Here is a 26,357-nt window from a genome sequence, read left to right on the forward strand (position 1 = left end):
AGTGTGACCCCATGGGTGAAAACAACACAGGCCAAACTTTTTAGTGATGTCAGCAGATCCACTGGGCAAAAATCTGTTTATTTTCCTGTATCAAAGTCTTTTTGAACTTTTGCCATCCTTGAGTAAAGATTTCCCCTTGTAAGTACCTGTATGGCTTTCTGAGTCTGGATATCAATTATCATTACTCTGTGCTGCTTAGGCTGTGTCACATAAATATATTTGTCTCTGACGTTGACCGCTGAAGCCCAGAGGCAGGATTGAGTGCCTTCACCTTCCACTCTAGGACAGATCTCTTCCTGCGGAAAAAAAAAAAAAAAGAAGAAAAGAGGATTAATTTCTACAAGTTCAGGGTCTGAAGCTGTAAGAAGGTTAGCTTTGAAAGCCACAGAAAACAATTCCACGAGGATTCCATTAGGATGAGGATTGTTTTTCTTTTCTTTTCTTTTCCTGGAAAACATGAAGTAATTATTTTATTTGGTACCACACTACAGCCTGGCCCTACCCGGTGACATCAAACAGCTGGACCTCCTGCAAACTCTGAATTTAAATAACTACATAGTCTATGGATCTACCTTTTGAAGCACACCTTGGTTTAGCAAGACTTGCAGTGCTGTCAGCACTTAACAAAAATAGAAATATCACTGTGTGCTCTGAAAAACAGGGATTTACATTAATTACATTGTTTGAATATCAGCTTTATATTTTTCACACATTCTTCATTTTCAGTTCAGGAGAGCGTGCTCTATGGTGGTTGTGCTCAAGGGAATAGAGCAGAATAGGCAGGGTCCTACCATCTGTTGCTCCAGCATAGAAACTTCTGTTCAAAAGGAACCAAATCCTGATACTTTGGACAAACCTTTTTCTCAACTGCCTTCTGCCATATTTTGCTGCAGATCTTCCACTCACTGAGTCCTGTACACAACGGGTATTAGCTTCAGTGGGAGCTCACTGGCACCCTAAGTTTGAAGAGTCACACGTGATCTCACGAGAAAGCCTCTGCATGTTGGCTGCTCTACAAAGTCGTGTCGCTTAACGTGAATGGGCATTTATGTTGCACCAGGCTGTGGTGCAGAAAGGAGGATAAACCAAAGTGAACACGTATATATTTCAGTGAGCACAACTGTTGGTTTTAAATCTTGTCAATGCAACAGCTGGGTCACTGTAAATAATGGCACAACCCCCCATGGGGGAAGCAATCAGGGCAGCAGAGCTTATTGAGGGCAAGGGGATGCACAAACAAAAGCAATGCCAGCACCGAGTCTGTATCAGAGCAATGATCAGGGATGAAAAGATTTCACCTCTAAGCAGCAGAGCCCTGCCAGCTCAGTACCTCGATGGAGACCCGTGTAAGGGCTGAAGATACAAGATTCAACAGCTTGGCTGAGCTTTGCTTTCTGGCCCTCCAGCTGGGCTGGAGACTGTTGCTACAGCAAGCTAAAACAAGCTACAAAAGCCAGCCTTGTGCTCCCAGCAGCCATCCACGCAGCTGAGCACCGGACAGGCTCCAGATACGCTCCAGACTGCCCTCCTCATCCTCAGCAGCACACCCGGCAGTGGCACAGAGCAGATCCTTGGCCTGGGCTCTGGCAGCACAGCATCCACCCAAACCAAGGGGAGCAGGGAGGATCACCCACCCTTCAGTTACACTGCTCAGCTACGCCTCTAACAGCAAATGAGGACACTTTTGTTGTAGGAACACCCTTATAAATCCTAGGCTGGTATCACTGTCTGCATGGCAAACACTCAAGATGCTAAAAGAGAAAAGGGAGGAAAAGAAGTCAAACCTCCCAATACCACGGCAAAGGGCACTATGATATCCATAGGAAACCCTCAGAGGTCTCTGAAAGGCAGCCAAATAATAACGATAAAAGTCCCTTTTATGCCCACCACTGTGCTGACATTATTTCTTTAAGGGCCTGCTCTCCTCTGTGCTTTTCAAGCTGTTTCTCCAGAACCACCTCTTCAATATTTACAGCTCTTTGGAAAGGAAACACAAGATGTCTTTCTTTAACTAGTAACAGCTGAAGTGTGGCTTAATAATATTAAGTACACACTAAGTAAGTTTTGTTAAAGTATTCCAGTAGATAAAAAAACACTATCAACCACAAATGTATGAGTTTTAGAAAACAATGAATACAGACTCACGGAAAGATCATGGCCCATGGTAGCAGTGCCTAACCCAGCCTGCAAGGCTATGATCATGTTCTGTTTACCCTGTAAATCGAACTTTTCATAAAACTAAACGAAGGAGTGATTAACAAAGCATTTCTGGATGTATTTCAGCACCTGTCTTTTAGGCGATGTGATAGCTTCCTGTGTGTGTACATGATGTGTGCTGTTGTAGAGGAGTACATGACACAGGTCACAGAAAACATTGGCCTCTCAGAGCCTCCAGGCACACATTATCCCACCTGCCACATTGAGCTCCCGTGTACGAGCCAGTGCTTGAAATTCACTGACATTGCAACAAATTTCCCTTGTAATTTCCTACAGCAAGGATTAGGTAAACTTGGTGCTGGCAGAAAACGTCAGACAGCAAGCAAGGATGGTGTGGGTCTCTGTTTCAGCAGCAGAAGATGCAAAGGACCAGCACGGCACAACAAACCTCACCGCATCCTCACTCACCTCCCAGCTGTGATTCAGTCTGGGAAATGTATCCAAGGTTTATCCCATACGTAGTTCCCTTAGTTTTCAAGTGGAGATGATTAACCTCAAGGATGTCAAATGAAGCCCACCATGTCACAACGTAACTGTCAACCTTTGGTAGTAACAACCTTTGAAGAGATTAAGAGAAAGTTTCCCAGCTGTCAGCTATAGCTGCTGGGTTCAGGACTTACGTAACTCGTGAAAATCCTCTCTTCGGGCCTGATATGCCTGCGGATTTCACATTCATTTGGCTGAAGGACTGTGATCCCGTCATCAGAAAAGACATAGAACATATTCCCAACACTCAGGCCTTGAAGGGGGATAAAGCAAAAGGAGAAGCATTATTTTTTCTGCATGTATCCATAGCTGTTAGGACTATAAGAACTCACCCACTTCCCCCAACAAACAAAATCTGCCTTACATAAAGGTTGGTCATTTGGATGCAGTCAGTGCATTCACAAAATCAAATTTCATGTCACAACGAGGGCTTCAAGGAGTGAAGAGGTACAGACACATTCAAAAATGCATTGCCTTGGTGGCGGCAGTTGTACACCAGTATTGGTGTTCAGGTCTTGTGCTAACGTACAAAGCAGGACTTGAGTTAAATAAGCCTCTGTGTGATTATTATTGTACCTCCTCAGACTATGGCTTTGGTTTGTTATGATTTCATTAAAAATAGTTTGCTAATAATTTGAGAACCGAGCGAGAAGCTTTAGTTTAAATTAATCTCCAAGCTGTCCTATTACAGTAAACTTGACTTCTTGCAACTGTGACGCAAAATGAATGTGCTTAACAGCTGTCCATGAATGAAAATATATCCTCTATTTTCTTAAACTATCTGAATGAACTATAGCCACCAAAACAAATACATTTTTGAAATCTTGCAAACTGTAATTCACAAATGTGGAGTACTTCAGCATTGCAATAGCACTCATTTATCCACAACTGGGGCATTCCGGGAGATTTGGAAAACTAGCTGTCTGTCACTGCTTTGCTGTTAGAGCATATTTTCTCACTTCTGTCATGCAGAAATGCCTTAAAACACTGATAATTTAGTTCCTCAGCTACATGCAGTTGCAGGAATAAGCATCTTTGAGAAATGTTCAGGATCTTTTCAAACGCTCCAGTTAGAAAGATCCAAGCATCATTTCATTTTTTTGTTTTTTGTTTTTGTACCACCACCAGTGAATGTTTGCAATGACTACTGTCACCCCCAGCAATGCTGATGTGTACCTATCTGCCAACGCTATGGTGATGTGATAATTTGGAATTTCTCATTAATTATATTTTAACTATGGAGAAATAAGTTCCCAGTTCTACAGATCTGAACAATGTTCAGCATTACAATTCCTTTGGCTGCTCCTGTGGTGGCAGCTCTAAATCCTGCTCATGTCTATAAAGTTTCTCACATCTCAAGTGTTTGCATGATTGAGGCAAATTATCACAGGAAAACTGCATGATACAAACGTGTAATTTGGATAAATGTATTTTTTTGGAGAATTTAATTGAGTATACAGTTTAGTAAGGTTAGGAGGGTTTTTTGGAGCCAAAAAACCCTCTTCTTGTGCCAAATAAGTGGCTTCAGAGGACAAGTTCTCAGAATCAGGTGCTTGCTGTACTGACAGTGTTGAAGTTAAATCTCTCTAAAAAACAGAAATACCCCAGTCAGGGCATCAGGCGGGTACAGGAGCTGGGATCCTTAAATGTGATGCCATGGTAAGGGTTCATGCATGTAGAAAAAAAGCTACTGAACTCCCATTGACAACTAGGTTACCTTTATTGACTAAGGGCTATTTATTTTAAGAGTACGTTAAAGCATTTCATTTGGGCGTTTTGGGCCAAACCCTGCGCTCACAGCATGCACACAGCTCCCACCACCTTTGATGGGATTTGAGTGAATACCAGAGGGCAGAGCTTGGCCCTGTCTGGAGTGAGTGCTCGTTGATGAGGTGAGTTCTGTAATCCTAACAGGTGGAGACAGGCAGGCAACAAACTACGGCCATTGTGAAGATGCTTATCATTATTTTCATGCACAATAGTAGCGTGATTTTATCTAAAACTCCAAATACGATGAGTGTGTATTTCAGAATTAAGGCCTTAATTTGTCACAAAAATACTTTTCTAATCATTTCACCTCAGCAGACTTAGAGCAAGTGACTTGGCAAGTCCTACCACTTATTTTATAGTAAAATGATTGCAAGTTTTACTGCTGACTGGTTAAAATATGACACAATTTACTAACAACATTCAGGTACACTGAAGGCATGCTCTTTTCAGAGTTTATGAAATGAAATTAAAATGCTGTTGCAGTCAGTAATCTTCACACTGATTTTTAAACGAAGCAGGTGTTTTACAAGTCAGACTAGGCATTTTACTGTGACTTACAAAGTATTTGCCAGGTCTTGATTGGGGTACATATATAAACAAGCTCAGGGGAATTGGTAAAACAGACTCCAGGCTGGATTGCACGGCTGCTACAGCTTGGTCTGGGGAATTATTTCAATACACAGGCGGGCAATGGAGAACTTTGCTCAGCTGTAAGATTGATACTAGTGAGGCTGGTAATAGACTTAGAGCTAGAGGACTAATGACCAGGGTTATTGCTGGTTTTTGCCCCCCTTTTTAACTGAAGACAGGTTGGATGACACAACTAGTTCAAAATCTAAAGCCAACATACCTCATCTGTATGACAAAAAACTATTATAACAAAAAGACCAACGAATGGAGAGGGCGTTCTAATTGTAACCCGTCTCATCTGAACCATTCCAGATGATGCTGGCTCTAACATCCTTATTATTTTTTCATCAGCTGAAGAAATAAAGCATGGACAGTTGTTGACTCAAGACTGAAATTCAGGAGGGCAGCAGACGACAAGAGTTTTCTTTATTTGAGGAACATAGATGTACTGAGATGTACATCTGCATTGCTCCCCTTGGAGATCAAAGGGCAAATCCATCACAGGGCAATACTCTTTGAACCAATACGTGAATAATTTTCCCCAGTTTAATCTAAATGCTTGAAAGTATTTAAGAACTTACATAAGGTAACAAAAAGGCTTTCAGCTTTTTAAGTGCATGCCTTTATATAACTGATGATTGCCTGCTGGCAAGATATGTTCCCTTTATCCAGGAATAAAGAAAGCAGCACGCACTCTGAAAATGAACACTGGCATGAAAACAAATCTCTACTTTTGGGCTACACATCATTTTCTCTGTACAAAGACTAAAAACTAGATTGCACACTGAGTAAATATTGCACGTGCTTCCAGTCCCGTGTTTACCTGGCAGGTCATGCTATGTGCATTCATGTCTGGAGGTTTTCCTTGTGTGTGGTCTGTGAAAGGTTTTGAGGGAGGACTGGTAGACTAACTTTCAAAATGATCAACTACTTGTGTTAAAACTGTGACTCACAGCAAAAGATTGTTCTGTGCAATATTCTGAATAAGATCTTACAAATAGCTTTAGTTGACACAGGCCTGGCGAGCACGAGAATGTGATCATTTTAAAGGAGCGCAGGTCTACCAGTCCAGTTGTGAATATTTCTACTTACACTTAAGTTTTCATTGTAACAGAATTGAGAGCTTATATTAGAACGTAAAAACAAAAATACCATTCCTGTCTACGAGCCTTCTCTGTGCCAAGATTTCACATGTTAAGGTATGTTCGGTGGATTCTTTGTCTAGAATGAATGTGCTGAACAAATATACAGAATGTAGACAAGGGAATAAACCTACTCTAAAGATACTGAAGTGCTTAGGAACATCAATAGTAAATCTGCTTTTACTGCCTATGCTTTCCCTGTAAATTGCTCATACGTTTATTTAAAATGTGCAAGGTTGATAAGCAGTAAGTCCATATTGTTTAGCAGAATTATAATAAGACTTTCTGCAACCAACTTCTTAGTTGTTCTTTAAGTATTTCTATACATCTGGTAGTGTTATCCAAATACTTTCTTTAAAAAGAAGTGTAAGAGATGCAGTATTAAATCATGTAGCATTATGCAGATGATGCTGGACTGAGAGATTTCATTTCTAAGCAGAAGGGAAATAGCAATTCTTAGTGCCCGTAATGCCATTTACAGGTACATTGGCAGTACAGAGACGCTCTTCAAAGCCATGCACTTGGCACTTGTGGGCGGTGTACAAACTCTGCAGAATTGTCATAGGTGGTCGTGCCACATCTCATGACCTCCAGCCGGCTGCCTTTGGTGTGAGTACGTACCTGCAGCCAGCAGCGGGACCTCAGCTATAGACCTAGGCAGCACCAGCTACTAAGGGCTGGCGCTTTCCTTCTTTCCCCCAAAATCCTTTAGGCTAAGCCATGGCAAAAGCTCCAAGCCAAGGGCACAAAGCACAACTCCTGTTGTGGGTACCTGGGGGCACGACTTACGAAACAGTCTTTGCACAGAGACCTCCACGAGGTTGGAAGGGCAGCAAAGTCCCAGCTTCCTCACATGCAAGTGGCAGACTCAAGAACTGTCATGCCTGGACTTCTTGGACAATCCAAGAACCTTCTCCCAGTGAATAGGATGCCCTGCTCTAGCAGGCTGAAGTGCCCAAAGGCAGGAGGCTCCCCACCGATGCCTCTGGGCACCGTACTTCAGGTGGCATATGGGTGAGTTGCTTGAGAGCTTCTCACTGTGTGTTTTGGAAACAATTACAGCACCAGTGCATACAAAATCAAATCAATCTTGACTTCAAGTGGCTCCATAATATATTTGAGTCAATTAGCTGTTTAAGGATGCTTTTCTTCTAATTTGCCTTCCAAGATACGCAGATGTTGACCTTGTGCAGGGCATACTATAAATTTGATCAAACTAGAGATCTTAACTGCCAATTAAAACAAGGAGAAATGGGGCAACCTTTACCCTGCATTGATTTAAAAGATAGAGGGAAGTAAAACTTGAGGGTGTTTTTTGCTTAACAGACAAGAACACGATTTTTGTTGCTCACCTAGTAAACATCAATACATGCTACTAAGGAGGAAGAGTTTAAATTGCTTGCTTAAAAATGCAGTGTATTGAATTTATGCCTTACATGTTCAATTATGGTAATTTGGGAGCACTTCTGACACTTGTGTAATTGTTAATGTAGCTTGGGAATCTCAGGCTACTTGCATTGGTGGCAGTTCATATGAAATTCCCATTTTTCTGTACTTTATGGTCATTTATTATTCCATCATGGGAAAATGTAAGAAGTTATCAGTAGGATTTATTTCACTGGAGTGACACCTCTCATTTAAATACTTTAGCTTTTAAACTTCTGGTCTGTACTTAATCTGGTAACTGCAAAAGTTGACAGAGTTAGTGGCAAGTTAGTGCAGAATGGCCCATCATGGAATCACTAAAGCAGACAAGCACATTATCACTACAACAAAAGAACTTTACTGCAGTACCTTCCTCTCGCCACAGTATGTTTGCAACTGCAGCATCAGAAAATTGGGAAAGCCAGAAAATAATCAAGAAAAGGGAAAAAAAAAAAAAAAAACAATGTCAAAATTTTCATTGTAGCAAGTAACTGAATTAACACGCATGTTTAAATGAACTGTTTAACTTGTGAAAACTGTAACATTCATCCTAGTAAAGTAAAAATAAGAACAGATACATATTTCTAAACACATTTACTTCTTTTAGAGACAATTCTGAAGCTATGACATGGGAAAAATCCTCACTGAAATGAGGATAACTTTAGCCTGTGCAAAGATCAAAGTCTTACAAAACAGAAGATGCTATCTTCAAATGTAGTTGTAGGTATGGTACAGGCTGTGGCTTTCTGTACAATTTCAAGTAGCAAACATGGCATCTTTCAGAAGCCTGAGACTGGCAGTTAGAGCAGCCATGCACTTAGCAGATTTTCTTCTTGGAATTTCATGCAAGAACTACATTTTCTTTTAGTATTCAAACCCTCCTGAAAAGTACAGCTATATTTGAATTTCTGTTAAGATACATCCAATTATTTATCAACACGCTGTAATTTTCCTTGCTTAAGTATTCTTGGGGAAAAGACTGATATTAATAAGAGTACATAAATCCATTTAATGAGGAAAAGAATATATTTTTTCCAAAGAATTGCTATGAGAATGCATATTTATGGCCAACTTCTATATTAATAGCCAGAAAACAGCAAAATCACATTTGCACCTAGACTTTTAGTATCACCGTGAACCCAGGCAATCTCCTAGGTAGTTAAGGCTGAAGGATTAGGAAGGATCAGGCTCTGTGAGCTTTTCCACAGAGGAAAATCATTAATTGTGTTTCGGGGACAGTATGGACAAGGTAACACAGCCACGCTCCTATGGGAAATACACAACTGAGAGTTCCTGGGAAAACTTTTCTTTGTAGTGGAAGATAATTTCATGCCAAAGGAAACCTATTTTACTAGTCAGCAATGTAATTACAGATAAAATAAACAATTAAATCAGAACATTTTCCAAACATCTAAATATTTGAGAACTTTCATTCGTAACTGTCTTTAACAAAAAAGTCTTGTATACAGAAATCAATATTTTTTTTCTGAAATCATAAATAATTCAACAAAAAATTAAGTTTTGGATTCTTGGATATCTGAAAAAATTGCAAATTCATTACTTTAGTAAAGGTGTTACCTATACCACACCCCAGCATGATTCTGGCACATGAAAGGCCTCATCATTCTAGATGAACCGATTTTATCTTCCCCACACAGTTCCAATCCTCTGATCAATGCACAGACAAAGTTGTCATTACCTTATGAGCAAAAGTCCCACATAGTGCATGCAATGGCCTAAACTATTAAATTGCATGTATGCCATCTCATTTTAAATATGCTTTAAAGAAAAAAATTATGTAAAAAATTCAGCTTACGGGTCTTTCTTGCTGAATCTTCTATGAAAAGTGAAGATATGTCCTCATCCACTCCCACTTCATTTTTAGCAATGCAGGTGTAGGCACCAGTGTCTTCATAGCGAACACTACTGATATGAAGTTCGCTTCCATTTGCTGCAAGAAAGACATCCTCCCGTGAGCGGGGTTCCTCACTGCCGCTAACTGCTCCCCACTGCCACGGCCGCAATGTGGGGGATTCCCAGTGCACAGCACTTCCCCGTACATAAATGGAGGTATTTGGGCAATTCTCATGAGTGCTGATGTTTTGTTTCTTTCCATTAGCACAAACACTCTGTGCCAGAAACAAACAAAGAGCAATCCCAACTGCAAAAAATAAATGAAATTTCATTTATGTCTCCTTGTTAATAAAAAGAATGCTTTGGCTTTAGCGGAGAAAAATTCACATTGATTTTGGAAACAGTTCTTCATCAGATCACAAAAAGCTTGGGAGAAGTCTCTCTACAGTTCCTCCTATCATTTTGCTTTCTGCAGTGGGGCTACTGTCTAAAACCTTTGGAAGATTTTGAGACTTTGCACCCAGCCACGCAGGGGTGTCTGTGCTACCAGTGCTGGAGGAGGTCTGCAATGCACCACAGAACGATTGGGATGGTAGGGGGAAGGTTCTTAATATCATTACACAGAAATTTGCAGAGAAATACTGTTGTCTTTCATTGCATGTTACATCCTTATTTGAAACATAAGGACCAACAAGAGTGAAGAGCCCAGTTCCCACTGCAGAGGTGGGTGTGAGAAGACACGGGAACCACAGGCTGATTCCCAGCGGACTTGCAGACTTGCACCCTGTGAAGTCCTTACACCCAGGAACAGATTTAATGCATCTCTCTTCTGATTTGCACAGATGCACACAAGAGGCAAGGCAGTGGAGAATCACAAACACCGTCTTTTACCAGAACACTGTTACCACTTATATCAATCGATACTGTATTACCCGAGAAATTCACTGGAGGAAAAGATAAAAAGGAAGAACAGGGGTTTTCTAACACGATTTTCAACAACCATGGCTTAGTGAAAGTACAAGAACTTCTAGTTTAAAGTACAAAATAATCCTCCTTAATCCCCGTCTACAATACTTTAATTAATCAAAATTCTGTTCTTACCTAGGAGCGTTAGCTGTTTGGATAATTTTGGCATGATATCAACACCGTTCTTTAGCCAGGTAATTCGGGGATTAGGGATGCCTTCGGCGTGACATTTGAGGCTTGCTGACACGCCGGGCTCCTGTGCCTGCGTTTCAGGGTAGACGCGAATCACCGGCGGCACTGCGGGGAACAAGGAATTGGCGACGTTGAGCTCACCTGCCCGCTGCCAGCCCGCGCTGCAGAGAAGGTCTGATCCCAGAGCCGAGGGAATGAGCTGTGGCCTGGTTTTCAGCACAAGCTACAGCGAAGATTTTTCTACAGCCCAACTTCAGGGCAGAAAACAGAAAATAGTAATAGAAAAGAATAAACTAATATGCCAATGCCAGGGAGCAAGCTGGAGATGGGATTTGGTACTGAGACCATTCCTGCTTTCTTTCATTAAGCGACTGATTGAACTTCAGGGAAGATGGATTAAAACTTAAGGAAGACACTCACATACTTAAAAATTAAAGTATAAATTCAACTGAATCTAGTAAGGGAGGAACTGAGTCCTTGCACATCATTTTCCTATTAGATGTACCATGTTATTCAACATTTTAATCAAATATACATAAGGAAATGCCCTATACATTTATTACTTGTTATTCTAAACAAATGTGTTTTCGTTTTGTTTTTTTCCTTAGAGGCTTTCAAAATGTGACTTACCTTGTTTCAGGAAGATGCCTCTGAACTCTTTAATATACTAAATTGACAGAACAACTAATTATATTACCATTTCAGACAAGTTCATTGATTTTCAATCATGCTGCCTTCGTTGCTCAAATCAACCAGACTTAATACTACCCTCTAACTATTTCTTAACAATATTCTCACATACTTTAAAGGGGATTTGCAACATTGCTCATGTGGAGGAAAACCACCAGCATCCCTCCTTCCTTTCACCTCAAGGGACTTAATAAAAGGAAATGTGAAGATATGCTTCACATCCAGACCAGCAATCCCATCTTGAAAACGAAGGGACACGTCGTCTTCTTATATATGGGAGGGCTTTAGAATGCCTGAATGAGTCAGTAACAAACTTCCACTGGAAATCACTGGTTTAAGGTATCTAACTCCCTACTGTGTTTTTATATTGTCCATCATTAGGCTCCAGGACTGGCAAAATTAAATGCACTCAACAGTTGCTTTAGAATAAAATGAAATCTGTATTTGCAGCTTGCTATATATCTATATATCCATATGGGGATAGTTTGAATAATTACAGTCACTAGCATACACTTTACATCTTTCTATTTCTATTTTTTTATGAGCCTTACCAGAGAGAGATGTATTTTACTTCTGTCTAACCTACCAGCTGCTTAAAAAAACACTGAGTCATCAGCTCTGGTTAATACTTGGAACAAAATCAGCCATGACAGAAAGCCCTTAAGTCTACTTGTTTTTATAGCTTTAAAAGAGAGAGATTGTTCAAGTGTAATCTGAGAGGAAATGCCTAGGGGCAACTGGAAAGCAAAAAAAAAGTGGATGTAAAGGCATGTCTTTAAATTCCACTTCTACACTGGACATGTGAACTTATTTCTTCTTCTTCCACTTCCTTTACTTGTGAAGAAAAGTAAATGTGTTGTAAGAAGCATGGCAGTGAGTAAAACACCCCATAAGAGCTTTTTAATCAGAAGGATACCAAAAAGACAAGGTTTGTTTTATTGAGTTTGCAATTTCTAAATAAAAGCACTTACTGTTTTTTTTATCTTCTCTTCCTGCCATTACTGTCAGGGTTGATGCTCCTCCTGACTTCAGGAGGTGCCAGATCAAGTGGAAGAAGAGCAAAGGAAGCGATCTGCTGTTGGAAGCAGCCAGCAGCTGTCAGAGCCATTCCCTGCATTTAAGAGACAGTGTCCACGCAATTTGGGTGAATAAGACTGTGAGTCAGGAGCTTCTGATTCCTTCCGTACCTTGGAAAATTAATTTCAACTTCTCTGAGTCAGTATCTCCAGGCACAGTAAGGTAAAGGCAGTCATTTTTGTTCACTTTGATAGAATTTTATGAAGGTCCTGCACTCGGTGCTTGTTGCGCATAAGATTTGTTTGCTACTAGTAACAGTTTTAAATGAAACAATTTAGGAACTGAGGTCTGTTGAAAGCCTACGTGATTTATTCAGATCCATAGACAAGAGTAAGTAAGTAAGTAAGTGCACAGAAAACAAGCTCACAAGACCCAAGCAGGTTAGATGTCCAAACCCTGTGAAGTCAACTGGCAGTGAGTATTCAGTGCTCCTGAGTACTTCTGTAAATTTCCAGAAGGCAAATACCTGCTTCTCCCAGTTCACAAGCAGCACTGAGCTGCTCTGCCTGCCTGGCTCCGGACCAGAGGGGGGTCCCTGGATCAGGATCAGGCCCTTCTCCAGTGCATCGCAAACTGTCAAAGGCACAGAGCAATTCTGCTCCAAGCCCAGCAGTGCCTCCTCACCCAGTGACTCTGAACAAATACAGCCCTTCCCAGGCACCTACCACTTAATGCTCTCAAAATCAGCGCTGGTTGATTGGGTTTTCTTAGAACAGTTTGCTGAAGGCTTTCCTGTTTGCACAGACATGCATGGCAGCACTCCCAGTGCCTGCCGCAATGAAGGACCACCCCTCCTAGAACCACGGCCGTCCTTCACAAAGCAGGTTACATGCATCTCTCATTTTTTTTTGCCCAATATCTGCATCCAAGAAATACACATGTTTTTCCTGCACAGCTGAAAATACAGCAGATTGATTATGTAAAAGGTAGCTCACTGCATCAATATTCTGCTTGAAAATTGGCTGAACTTGAAATTACAGCAAGGTGCACATATTTTCAGCAGTAATTAATGAGGAAACTGTTTATTTTCACCTATAAAAATATGTGTTGCACCTCTGTTCCTGCCCTGTTTTCATTTTCCTAGTCCTTCCACTTGAAAACTTTTTATTTCTTCTCCCTTGTCTTACATAATTCATTGCACAGGTAAATTATGGCATGCAACTGCCTTGTGATAACAGCAAACTGCAGAATGCATTTTTATTGTCCTTGCTACAAATTAATACATTCCAAGTAAGCACATTTTACTTTAAACTTGCAAAGATTTTAGCTCCACACTTTGGAATATATGGATTACCTTTTGCTATTTCCCTTGGTGAATATATATCATTGCTAACCATTACTGTGCCTGCAGCCAAAGGCAATATACAAAGGCTATTATCTTAAGCAAAGTTGAAAAAAGAGAGGCATTCAAACAAGTAGGAGATTAGGTAGATTGCCTACTACTGCATACTGAATAGTACCTTACTTGTGAGTAGACCAATTCATTACAGTAAAGCAGCTCAGGTGATAAAGCACACGATGCGTACAGATGGCAGTATCAAGCCCTAAAGACATACATTGCTGCTACAGGACCTATATACTCCAGCAGTTACTTGAATTAATACATTAATCATTTACTTCAGATGGTTTAATCTCCCCATTTATGATTTGAAAGGAGTTTGCAGCTTTGTATGTTTTCTCTTGAAATGCCGCATTAACAAAACTTCTGTTTGAAACACCTCTCTGTTACTGGAAACCTTGTCCTATCGGACCTTTACCATTAGGATGACGATCAAATAGCTTTGTAAAACTCTTTACAAGAAATATGATATTCTGATTTATGCCGATGTTTTCCAGAGTGCAAGGACCAAGGAAAAGGATGCCCTACATTGAGTAGGCTCTTGATTTGCAAACTATCAATTTTCATAGTTGATTACAATTTTACGAGACTTTTTATTCTCAGAAATTCTTTTTTCCTCTTGAAAATGATAAATGGCTTTTCTTCCCTACAGTTAGTGCATGCTGTACGCATATCCCAAGCAATATCATACATAGGAGAGAACATAATTTTCCTATTGTTCTTTGCCCCTCTTGATCAAAGACATAGCACAAAACATGAATTTGTCATTCCTAAACTTTGTGCTGCCTTTCAATACGTCCTTTTCTTCCAAAGGCATTAAGGGCCATGTGTATAAATACACTGACTTAAATTTTAATACTGCTGGGATTCATAAGGTTGATCAACCCAACCTAAAGATAACACACCATGTCACATGTAGGCAGCATGTCACGTTTGTTTCATGCTTCTTGTCCAGAAGACACATCCCAGTGGTTTGGGGCATTCATGGGGTGGTCTTCGCATTTTCTGCCTAACAGCACTCTCATTTCTGCTTGTCAGTAAGAGCATCTGGACCCACCCATGTTATCTGTGACACTGGGAAACAGCTGAGCAAGTTCTAGCAAACCCTGGTGAACACTGCACACGTAGGACTTCTTCCTGAAACCCCCAGAGGTTCACAGAGCCATGTGTTCTAAGGCCGAAGCTCACTCCAGCGCTGCAAGTGAAAACACAATTAGCTGATCCGATGAAGTAAAACCCAATCAGGTAACTCAAAAGCAGGCATAGGAAAAATGCATGTTTTAGCTGATTCTGTGTGTTGATTTTCACACAAAGGTAAGTGCTACATAGCGTTCGGCAGCTGAGTAGAACAAACCTTTTTTCCCCTTCAACTAAACAAAGGAAAAAAAATGCAAAGAGGGTGGACATGACCAGGATCAGATCATTTTAAGGAGAAAAGGACAATAAAATGTTTTGTAAGGTAGACTGAGGGAACTCAGTGGGAGCAATGAATCAGGCCGCAGATGGCATGAAAAGGAACAGAGAACACTGGAAGATTGACTGCAGCTTCCAAAAGCACTGAATTAACTGAAACCCTTCCCAAAAGTAGGGACATGCCCATACAGACAGAGAGCTTGGGAAGGATCAGGGACAAACCCTACTGCTTCCATTTGGTTCTTTCCCTACTTGTTCCCAATAGAGAGACTTGGGGTCTTCGCTATTAAAAAGAAAATAATTTTTTGTGTGTGTGTGTAGAATAATAAAAAAAAAAAAAAACCAAACCAAAACTGTCTTCAATACTAAAAGAAAAGAAAAAAATCTACATTTTTGTAGAATAATAAAATGAAACAAAGCAAAACTGTCTTTTTGATGCTAAAAGCGTATTATCCCCTCCCTGGAGGAGGCAGGCAAGCAGATACACCCCAGTTCTGGCTCACTTATTTCTGTCACATTCCCTTACAGTTTGAGTCTAATACAGAACAGCAACAGCAAAAAGCCCAGCTTGAAGATGGAGTTTTTAGTCTGATACAGACAGACACAGACAATCCCCAGCACTGAACAGAGCCAATGAACTGTACTTAGGCTCTCTGCATCTCTGCTCAGCTCAGCTTCTTCCCTCTACTCCTGTCAGAAGAAATTCCTCAATTTGTCCTTTATGGTTCTAAAAAGCAAGAAGGATTTCTGAGACATGCTCTGCCTTCAGAAACCCAGGGTATGTCTGAGGGTAAGCAGCGTCGTCCTGTCATCGCTCTTGTTGCCCCAACATCAGTTGCTGGGGGAAGCACGACACAGGCAGAACAGGAGAGAATTTAATGATGTGGGCAGCCAGCCACATTAGCAATTGCAAAACCCTGGTTTTGCAAAGCCTAATGGCTCATACAGGAACATTAGATGCTGTGAGACAAAGATTTCCAGACCCTACAGTGTTTTCTAGCAAGTCCAGGCTGATATCAGAATGCATGGCATTTTGCCGTATTTAAAGACTATATAGCAACTTTAAAAAGACAACATGGTTATATATTTTTTTCTTTTGTATTAATTAGAAATATCACATACAGCTGTGGTATGAAACTTCTATTTAAAATGTGATCTTCTCAAGAAGTTAAGCTAAGAGGCAGGCACACGTACGCTCCAGCTCTGCAGCTTGAATCCAGCCCTCCCCACACTCCAGCTAGCTTTCGTCTCATTGCAGTTTTAGTTTCAAAGCCTTTGGGCCTTAAATTCTCAGTGATGATACAGTCTACATCGTCGCCTGCCAACTAAACTCCATTCAGCTCTCAGAATATATCACATAATATACACGGGATTAAGTTGTTAGCTTGCTTTTCTTTCAACTGCTGTTCATCAAACAAATGGCACTTTGAGGAAGGAAACCTATTTTCCCAGCTGCAGCACGCACAATCTAGTTATCCATATTGCTGAGACTTTGCAGTTTACTATCTCAAAAGATGACAAATTGTTATGGAGAAACATTAAGTTGGTTTTCATTCAAATCAACTGGATGCTCTGTGCTCTCCCCTGCGCGCTCGCTGGGGGTGGGGGGCACTTAGGCACATCCCAGGGACCTGAGCTGCCATCAAACCTGAGCCCCACGTCCACTGCGGTGCTCCTTAAAGTGCATAATTACCCCTTTTTACTGTTTGTCTACGTGTCAGCCTCTCTCTCTTAGCCTGGGTGGAGCTGTGTGCTCTTACCAGCCGATAAGCTCTCCTTGGCAGAGGTCTGTGCACACCTACAGGGCGAACTAAATAATAATTTTCCTTATAATGCACCTCCAGTAATAAAGTTGTTGAATTTTCTTGTAAAACTCAGTATGTTGAGGCCAGAATATTGCAGTATCTATTCATAAAGGTTACCCTGTCCCCTGTTCCTGAGGTACTGCTGGTCGTGTCAGCACACCGGATTCAAAGGGACCTGCAGCACAGGGGGATGGGGAGCACAGCTGGTGCAGAGGGAATCGGACAGGGAGCAGTATCGATTTGGAAAAGGATTTACATTTTTTTTTCAAGTGCCTGAAGTAAAGATAGATTTGGATGTGCCGCGGAGTTGGATCCTCCACGGGCTTGTCCCTCAAGCTCTCGTTCTCACCCCAGCGAAGAGGCGTGAGCTCGCTGCCATTTGGTGTCCGGTTCGCACAGGAGGAATTGACGGTGCCGGATACAAAGTGGGAAAATCAATCATGTCCAGAGGGCTGGGATTATCTGCTCTTTATATGACGTGGGCAGCGAGGTGTCTTCTGAGGTGCACACGTCTATCTCCTCAGCCCCTCTGATGCTCCTGGCTCAGAGCCCCCAGCGCTCCATACGGCACGGAACGCCAGTTTAAGCTAAGGTCATTTTCAACTAAATCTGACTGACTGAGTTTGAGGTCAAAAGAAAGATAGTGAAGGCCAGAATATAAATTCCACCAGGCTCAAATGTGGTCCAGGGACGCAGGTGAATGAGGATGCTGGAATATGGCCCGGGTGATTCTCTCACTCGTAAAACAGTTTGCCCTCATTTTGCAAGCCAGTGGGCCATATCTGCAAGCTGATGTAAATAGCCCTCAGTTGAACCAAGCTGTCTAGAGCCAGGTAATAATCTGGTATATAGCTACAAGTTGGATAGCTAGTTTTGGAAACACAGCGCTGTATTTAAATATCGTGGGCTGTTTCATGCAACAGAAATTATTTTCTGGAAGATGAAATTATTGAAGCAACAATTCTGTTGACAAAAGTAGTCATTAGTTTAAGAGAGGCTCTGAAACATTGCTCGTCGCTCTCTGGAAACTGTAAAACAAGCTGTCAATATCTGCTAAAGCCCAGCTAATTATACATACGGCCCCCCGTGCTACCTTTCTTTTTGATCGCCTGTGTGATGGCACGAGTGAGAAGCCACTAGCTGCGTTTGCTCTCACACAAAGCCCATTTGGTGCGTAGCTTTTCGTGTCTTCGTGCGAACGAGATTAACGGGCAACTTTGCTTACAGGAACATTTTCAGTGGATTGTCATATATGCCATTTACTAACCATTCACCTGAAGGATGTGGGTCTGATACAGCTCTTCATAGCCGTAGGCATGACAGGTGTAATTGCCCATGTGAATAGTCGTTACCTTGGTGATGTAGAGGGAATCGTCTTCTCCAAAATCCTGCATGTAACAAAAGACAGGAAAGGAGCCTTATTATTTAGTAAAAATATTTTAAACACCACATGAAGGGAGGTCACCTGTTCGGCGGTTTTGATAGTATCACAGCTTGGGAACACAGCTTGAATTTTGAACAGCGAGTTTTGAAGTTCATAAATCAACACACCGGAGAAAACGAGCAGCAATTTCAGAGTAAGGCAAAGTAACTCATCTGAGAATACGAACTTTTGTGCTGGTTGTTAACAAGGTGCTCTTTGCACATAAAAAGATGGCAATCTCCAGCTGTTTAATTTACAGGGAAATTTAATATCTACCCATTAACCTCAGATGCCTAAAACATTAACTTCTGGGTGGGTTAAAGTTTCCTTTATCTATGCTGGTTCTTAGAAAACGCACTGTAACCTTGAGACTTGATGAGAAAGAACTGAAACTGTTTGTCAGCTAAGACAATATCCTCGGCAGGAGACAGGAAAGACGACAAAAAGCTTTCTTTTAAGGAAATTTACTTCAAATCAGCCTGCTTTGATCTGTAACTGGTTGACAAGGATCTTTCTCCCCCCCCTCCCCCCATTTATTTACCCACATCTGCTCCTGCATCGCACTTTCTGATTATAGGCGGGGAGAATATAAGTTGTTAGCGAGGTTTTGGCACTGAATATTTTGCACAACTGCTCTGTTTAGAAATATATTTCAAATTCTAGTTAACAGAAGCACAGCACTGGTGGGTATACAAAGCAGCATTTCTTGTTACCCCATTAACATTCAGACTTCTGCAGCTCCAAAATGTTTATACTTCTATGCAAACCCAGAAGGATACATTTAAAAAACAGTTAATGAGCTTAAAGTATGTTTTTTCCTTAATTAGCTCCATGTGTGAAGCATGTTAAATAAAACTCTTTGCAGAATTTCACTGCAAAAAATATGGTAAAAATCAATCCACAATCAGGGTGGCAGGAAGCCAGTGCAACAGGGTGAGTGTTGGAGATGTAGAAAGGCAAAGTTGTGCTGCTCGTAAAAGCTGAAAACTCCCAGCCAACATGTTCCCCTGTGACATGACCGAACCGATCAGGAAGGACAGCAGGAAACAGGAACGCAAACCTACTCTGCTGGCTGGGACACAACACCTTGGGTCCCCATTTCTGTGTGATGGAGAAAGGGAACCCGCGCCCAGGTTTGCAGATTACAAACAAGACTTGTTTGATCATTGGAAAGGTTTTTTTCTAAAACAAAACCATTCGGGGCTCCTTATACCTCACGCTTTCTGTCTCTTCAGGGTGCACCTGCTTCGCAGTTTGAAGCTCTCCTTTCCAACCAGGACACTTAGGACATTTCTGAGGGAAGCTGCGATCCTGCCGCAGACTTGCAAAGCCAGCTGGCAGCCCCGAAGGAAAAGTACAAAGCGGCCCATCTTTTGCAGGATGGGATTCATCTGGCACTGCTTCTGCTGGCTCTTGAATCTTCTCCAATAACTTGCGTCTGGCACCAGAGGAACCTCTTCATGCCTCTCGTCTCCTTGACAGGCCTGCACTGGCAGGGCAACGAGAAGTTTGGGGACTTTCCTATTTTTAGACACGTTACAAGGCAGATTGAGAGCAAGCCCTGAAAAATAGAGTTTACAGGCAGGACAACAGGCTCACTCTTCCCAAAGCACAACCTTTGACCTGAGGGGGACAGAAATAACCGCTCTGTATCCGCTATCTGCTACCCTGTCGCTCTGACAGCACGACAAGGCACAAATGTGTGTACAATTACGAACGAGAGTAAATCCATAGATGTTCCTGAAATTCATTATCTGTCATCAAAAGCATCTCAGTGTCAGGCGGACCGGGCATCTAGACTACGGGATGAGTTGGTTAAACTAAACAATCCATTATTACAAATATCTACTCAAAAATCCCCATTCGAGCATTTGCCTTATTTTCTGGTCAGCTAGATCTTTCCTGCTGGAAAGCAAAGACGCGTGAATGACTGCAAATAGCAGAGAGACCACCCCTGTTCAAGTGATATTTACATGACATAGAGAAGGCGCTTGCAGTGGAGGGGACTTAATAACAGTTTTTAAAGTTAATCCCAAAGCAACTCGAATTGAGTTTAGATCAATAAAAGCAGGATGGCTACTTTTATGGAATGATTTATACGGAGATGTGGAAAAACAGGACAATAAAATCTTTTCTGTTTTAAGTGTGTTGCTTCCTTTAAGTTATCTCAGAAAAATATTATGAATGCTTGGTTTGTGCTCTGTAATTGTCTTTTTATGGACAATCTGTTTTTTCCAATGCATACAAATGTATTAATATAAGTAAAGACCCTTGCAAAAACAAACTGATGCAAGATTACAGTATTATTCTCTTCCTCTCCAAATGCATTTTTCTTGTAAAGAGAAGCTTTTATTGGCAAAAGCATGGTTTATGACTTTTAAAAACTATTTTCTGACTTCCAGCACTTAAAAAAAGGTTATCAAATGTGATTTAGGCAACGCTATCATTTATGTCAGGCACAGAAGGAAAATATCTGCTCCGTATTAGCACTTGCACACACACAGCAAATTCACATGGAGTACAACATTATTAAGAATCACCAGCATTAGAGGTGGGAAGGAAAAAGTGGTTATTAAATTCAGGTTCAATACTTATCCCTTTGTTGCTACAAAAAGAATTCTGAATTCTGTAACAAATTAATGACTCTTCCTGCGTGCTTATTTATTGCAGTTTACAGTTTCTCTTTGTGTTTCCCTGTGGATATAATTAGTGCATTAGGGTTTCACGGCTACATTTTATATATATGCATGCATTCTTATGCACAAACACCTCCCATATATATCTTATAAAGGCACACCGGGGAGTGTTGTAACACCCCAAGCCCTAAAGCATCAGGACAGGGGAGCCGTCAGTTCCCCAGGAGCCTCCCTCGATCCTTTGGCTCTCACCTCCGGGGGTCCCACAGTGGCCAGGGGCCACGCCACACGGGCAGTGGGCACCCTGGTGCTCCCAGGGGATATTTGGGTGCATCTCCTGCTGCCGTGCAAGCTTGTGGTGCCAGCTAGCACTGGCAGGGCATCCAGCGGCTGTCTCAGCATGCAGGGAAGAAGTCCTCAACCAGGAGCTGCAGGCAATTTTACCAAGCTGAGAAGGAAGAGCGGGTCTGTGAGGACTTTTCTCCCCTCAAAAACATGCACTGTGCGAGTGAGAGCTCTATGAATAAAAGTTCTCAGAAACTGCTTAGCACGAAAGATTTTTAGAGTCATGTTATGAACTTGCTTCATCCATCCATCCATCCATCCATCCAAACACACTCACGTAAACTTTCCTGGGGAGAACTGGCAGGGGAGAGGATGGGCAGGCCATAGGGAATGGGAAGAATTCATATTAAACAAGGACAATGGAAACATTTCCGTGTGCTTCAACGTTTTCAGATGGCTTTTGCTTGCAACGGCAGGTTTCCAAGTCACTACAAGCCTGAAAACAGTCAAAAGGAACCATGAACATCTATAAAAATGATGTATCACATAGTTTTTCTCTCCCTAAAGCTACCACACCTTTCAAGCAGAGTATCTCAGGGCTGCCCAGGAGTCGCAGTGCTATGCACCCCTGGGAGCTGGGACTGCCCTACACCTACCCCCAACAAGCAAAACGATGAACTGTGGAGAGATCTTTATGCATAATACCACGGCAAAGGATTGGGAGCCAGGAGAAAGGCAAAAAAGTCACTTCTGGGGCATGTTTTCCCTCCTTTACTGCTGAAGGTGAATTTTCTTGTGAAGGGGAAGAAAAAGAAATGATGAAAATGTATGAACAAGAGGCAGATACCCTTCTACCAGCTACAACCAGCCGAGCCTTGCATCAAAGCAGCCAGATAAGGATAAGGTGTTCATCGCCTCTCTTTTATGAATTTCATTATAAAATAACACTTCATGTTCTTGTAAAAAAAATAAAAAATAAAAAAATACGCAAGCTGTGCTTATAATTTCTCATAATTGATAAGGTCAACTAGTGACAGATGATAAATTGACTTCTCCAGCAGTTTGTCTCATGTTTTCTCTCCCTTTTTGGAATAAAAAGTTCTCTGCCCTTCAAATATGCTACCCTTCAAATAAAGGACTGATTAAGTGATCTCAGGATATGTACGAACTTTTCGAGATTAAAAAAAAAACACCACCCTGCATTTTAAATTGATAACCGTTGAGTAATCCAACAAAAAAAAATCGCTACTGCACACACTCAATTTCAAAAAATAACAAAGCAGATCCTAGAAAATGGATATGTACTTTTTTGTACTGTATTTCCTTTCCATCACTACTGATTACCCAAGGCATCGGTCTCTCCAAACACAAGATTTTTCATATTTATTTATCCCATTCCTCCCTTCTAATGCATTCCCTGGTCATGCAATCTGCTGCAGCTCAGAGACACCGTGCTTAGAAATGTGTAAAACATTGCATATTGCTTGTAAATCTAGTTCCCATTCTGTCTCAAGTGAAATCCAATATGCAACTGTAATGCCACAAATCTCCTGCCCTGACACCCGGGGACGCGGCCAGCAAAGAGGGAGCGAACACGGAGCCGGGCCTGCCGAGCCCCGCGGCCGCCTGGGGAGCGCGGGTGGTGCTGGAGGGTGCTGCCACTGGCACCTGCATTTTTGCCCTTTTCTGACTCTTTTTCATGAGTCTTTCTAACAGGTCTTGAGGTTGTTCTTACACAGAGGGGAAACGTATATAAAACACTTTTCCCCATCGACTCTCCTGGGAGAGTCCCAAAGGCGGTTGATATCCCCTCACCACATCGACTTCTAAGTATTTATATTGGAAGTAAAGGCAGAAGAAACAGCTCGCTGACTGATCTATCCTCTTAGGAGAACCCCACCATTTGCTTATATTTCTTCTTAAATAATTTGTACTTTTCCTTCACCTTTAAACGCCTCTCTTCCAGCACTTTCCACTCAGCCCAAGGAAGCCGGGAGCCTTCCCCGTGCACTTTTGGTGCATACTTCAGCCAAAACCAGTTCCTGGCACTGGGGCTCACTGGTGGCACTGGTTTTCCACTAGAGTGAAATCAACGCCGTCACAATTTCATAACAGACAACACAATGATGAAAATTTGTTAACCAGTTCACTTTAAAAAAGCCTGCCTGATCCTCAGAGTCTCGCTCTGACAATGTTTACAGGACTTCAAAACAAAATGTACCCAAGCATTTAATGAGATGATTATTATGCAAAATCTACAACAATGGCTATCACTTTGAAAGTGATTTCTCCACACTAATCAAATGTCTCTGATCTTTTTTACAATAGATTCATGAGTGATTCATATAAAAATAATAAAAACTAAATTAGTCATGGGCTCTTAAATCACTTTCTTTGGTGCTCTTAATAATTCATTTCCAGAGACAAGCTGAGAACTTATGCTTCATTAACATTATTTGTTCTTGGTTTTACACATGCTATCTTATACTTTAGTAATCTACATGGAGAAAAATTCAGCCTTAAGCAAATTCCAGAAAAGTATTGCAAACACAGCCTGATGGGATACTAATTTATCTGTTCTTGTTTTTCTGCTCAAATACTTTAGAACATAAGACTTTGCTGGAGAGCCAAATAAATTTTTGGCGTGAATATATGGAAATGGTCTTTTAAAATAGTTGTACAATTATAGTACAGATAAAAATGGATGTATTTTATATCCTGAGAAACTCATGAGTCAGTATGATGAGGAAAATCCACAGTAGGTCTTCCTGCTGGAGCTGTTGGTGGAAGGGAGGAACGAGCATCCCAGGGATTCAGTGAAATGTTTCTATTAATTGGATCCACTGGACATTTCAGAGAAAAGCAAAGATTATGACTGAACAGGTAAGTAACAATCTTGGGAGAAAATTATATTCATAAACTCCAACTTTCTCCCTACAGTACCAAGGCAGGGATTCATGGATTTTGGTCAGTGATTCCACCGGTCAGGGCAAGTACTGGGGAGTACAACAGATGCTGACGAGCCCTAATTCTTCTCATTCTCAAATTTCTTCTAAAGCATGTTTGTAAGCATGCCAGCCTAGTTACCTCAATACTTCACAGCAGATGGTTTTAATAGGTTCAATCCTTTCTTCCTTCTCATTTTTAGAAGATTCACACTGTATTTATAGTTCTCCTTTTCTGTTATAACACCCAGACTGAGTGTATGCAACGCATCTAGAGGAGAATGAGATCTAACATCTCACATTTCTCAAAAATTTCACAAGGTTTGTGACCTACACGCCTGTAAAAAATGCAAGCAAAACAAAACCACCCCAGGCTGTTAAGAGTAATGTCTTCCTCCACAAAAATATGAAGTTTAGGAAGACGAAGCCTTATACTCTACCGGGTATTTAGGACCAGGTGAACAGCCGTATTGTCTCCATAGAAGTATTGATGCATTTGCAGAAATCACCTACAAACTTTGGACTGTGACCCAAAAATAAGCTATTCCACTGAAGGCACCAGGTGCATACAAGTTCCGTGGTCTTTACTATACAAAAGTGAGAGATTACATATTCCGAAAATACTGTCAGCATTAATTTTCCACTTAACCTCTATTTTAGAGCCTGCAAAGACCTAAGATACTATAAACACTGTGCAATTTCTTAAACTTTGATTTGAAAGAGAAAAACTTGGCTTTAAATATGCAACTTCCTGTAATTTACTCACATCACTGTATTAGTGCAGCATCTAGGGTGACACGGGTTTTGATCATTTTAATAGCCTCATTTCTATTAGCAGGAAATTAAATGGGGTTATTCACACGTGATCTTTTCGTGATCTTTTTATTATTTAACAATGGAACTACATTAAAAGCACCAACAGGAATTTATCTCCTTCACGCAGCCTGTCCTAATGAGAAATCTAATCCAGGTGACTCATACTTTCAAGGTTGGCCATTTGCCTTGGTCTCCAAATACTACACATGGAAAATGGACGTTAATATGAATATGGAGTTGGACTCGATGATCCTTATGGGTCCCTTCCAACTTGGGATATTCTATGATTCTACGTATGAAAGGTGCATCAAAGCAGCTAGGCACAGATCTTGCATGAGCCATGAGATACACAAGGAGATAAATCTTCCTGGGCATGCAGGTAAACGTGGATTATGAGCAACAAACGATTTAGAGAGGTCTATGCCCCCATGGGTTGACTTGTGCGAGCTCCATATGCTTAGCGCACCATGGACCTGACAGCCCACTGCTGCAGAGGTTTGCAGCGATGGAGGCAGGCTAGGATTCAGCTGGAGCAAGGCACGCAGATTTGTATGGGGAGGAGGAGAACCTGTTTTGAAAAGAGAATCACTGCTTTTTCTCCAAGCAGCACCATATGTCTCTGAGCTAAGCCTATGTATCTCAGGTGTCTCTGGGGTCCTGGGTGATGACAGGAACTCCAGCAGCAAAATCCACACTGTTTTCATGCTGCATTAGCAGAGGCTGGATGGCTGAAGGTGAGAGCAAATGTCTCTCTAATATTCTCCACTCATGATCGTCTAGATCCCCGTTATATCCCACATTATCTACCTATTTTTCAGCTGGAGTAGTGCTTTATTTAATCTCTGTTCAGAGCTGCCTCTGTATCTGCCTCATCTTTGTTCCCCTTCTTTGCTTCTATTACAACCTTGTTGAGATGGGACGACTGGGACTGCACATACTATTCACCACGAGGCATATCAGGGATATCCTCTGGCATAATAGTGTTGTCTGCTTTGTACTCTGCTACTTTCCTAAAAAGTCCAATCATTTTATTTGTTAGAGATATTTTATCAGCCAGCATGGTCCTCCCCAGGCTGAGTCATGCCCCCATACCCATGTTTTTTCATAGAAGATTAATAAAAATAATAGACTGCATAATAGAAAACTGAATATGCATGAAGTTGATACAAGGGAGGAGCATTCAAGACGTACTCGAGAATTTGGCACAGGGACTTCTTACTGGGCTCTTCTCACTGCACTTCCTGCA

General features: G+C 41.4%; 1 protein-coding gene across 6 annotated transcripts in view; it reads right to left on the reverse strand.

Annotated features, from left to right (window-relative positions):
* The window catches only part of FSTL4 (follistatin like 4), a 213,656-nt gene that overhangs the window by 10,115 nt on the left and 177,184 nt on the right, over positions 1 to 26,357 (reverse strand). For 5 of the 6 annotated variants that reach the window (XM_067005500.1, XM_048057187.2, XM_048057188.2 and 2 more), the window contains 6 exons: positions 18,274 to 18,394; positions 10,626 to 10,787; positions 9,487 to 9,621; positions 8,040 to 8,066; positions 2,838 to 2,956; positions 147 to 296 (listed from right to left, as the gene is read on the reverse strand). In XM_067005500.1, the coding sequence (XP_066861601.1) occupies positions 147 to 296; positions 2,838 to 2,956; positions 8,040 to 8,066; positions 9,487 to 9,621; positions 10,626 to 10,787; positions 18,274 to 18,394 (714 nt within the window). The remainder of the gene's footprint in view (positions 1 to 146; positions 297 to 2,837; positions 2,957 to 8,039; positions 8,067 to 9,486; positions 9,622 to 10,625; positions 10,788 to 18,273; positions 18,395 to 26,357) is intronic. The other variant, XM_013175835.3, reaches the window with a different exon arrangement.

This window comes from Anser cygnoides, chromosome 14 (assembly GCF_040182565.1).
Source record: "Anser cygnoides isolate HZ-2024a breed goose chromosome 14, Taihu_goose_T2T_genome, whole genome shotgun sequence".
NCBI classification, from domain to species: domain Eukaryota; kingdom Metazoa; phylum Chordata; class Aves; order Anseriformes; family Anatidae; genus Anser; species Anser cygnoides.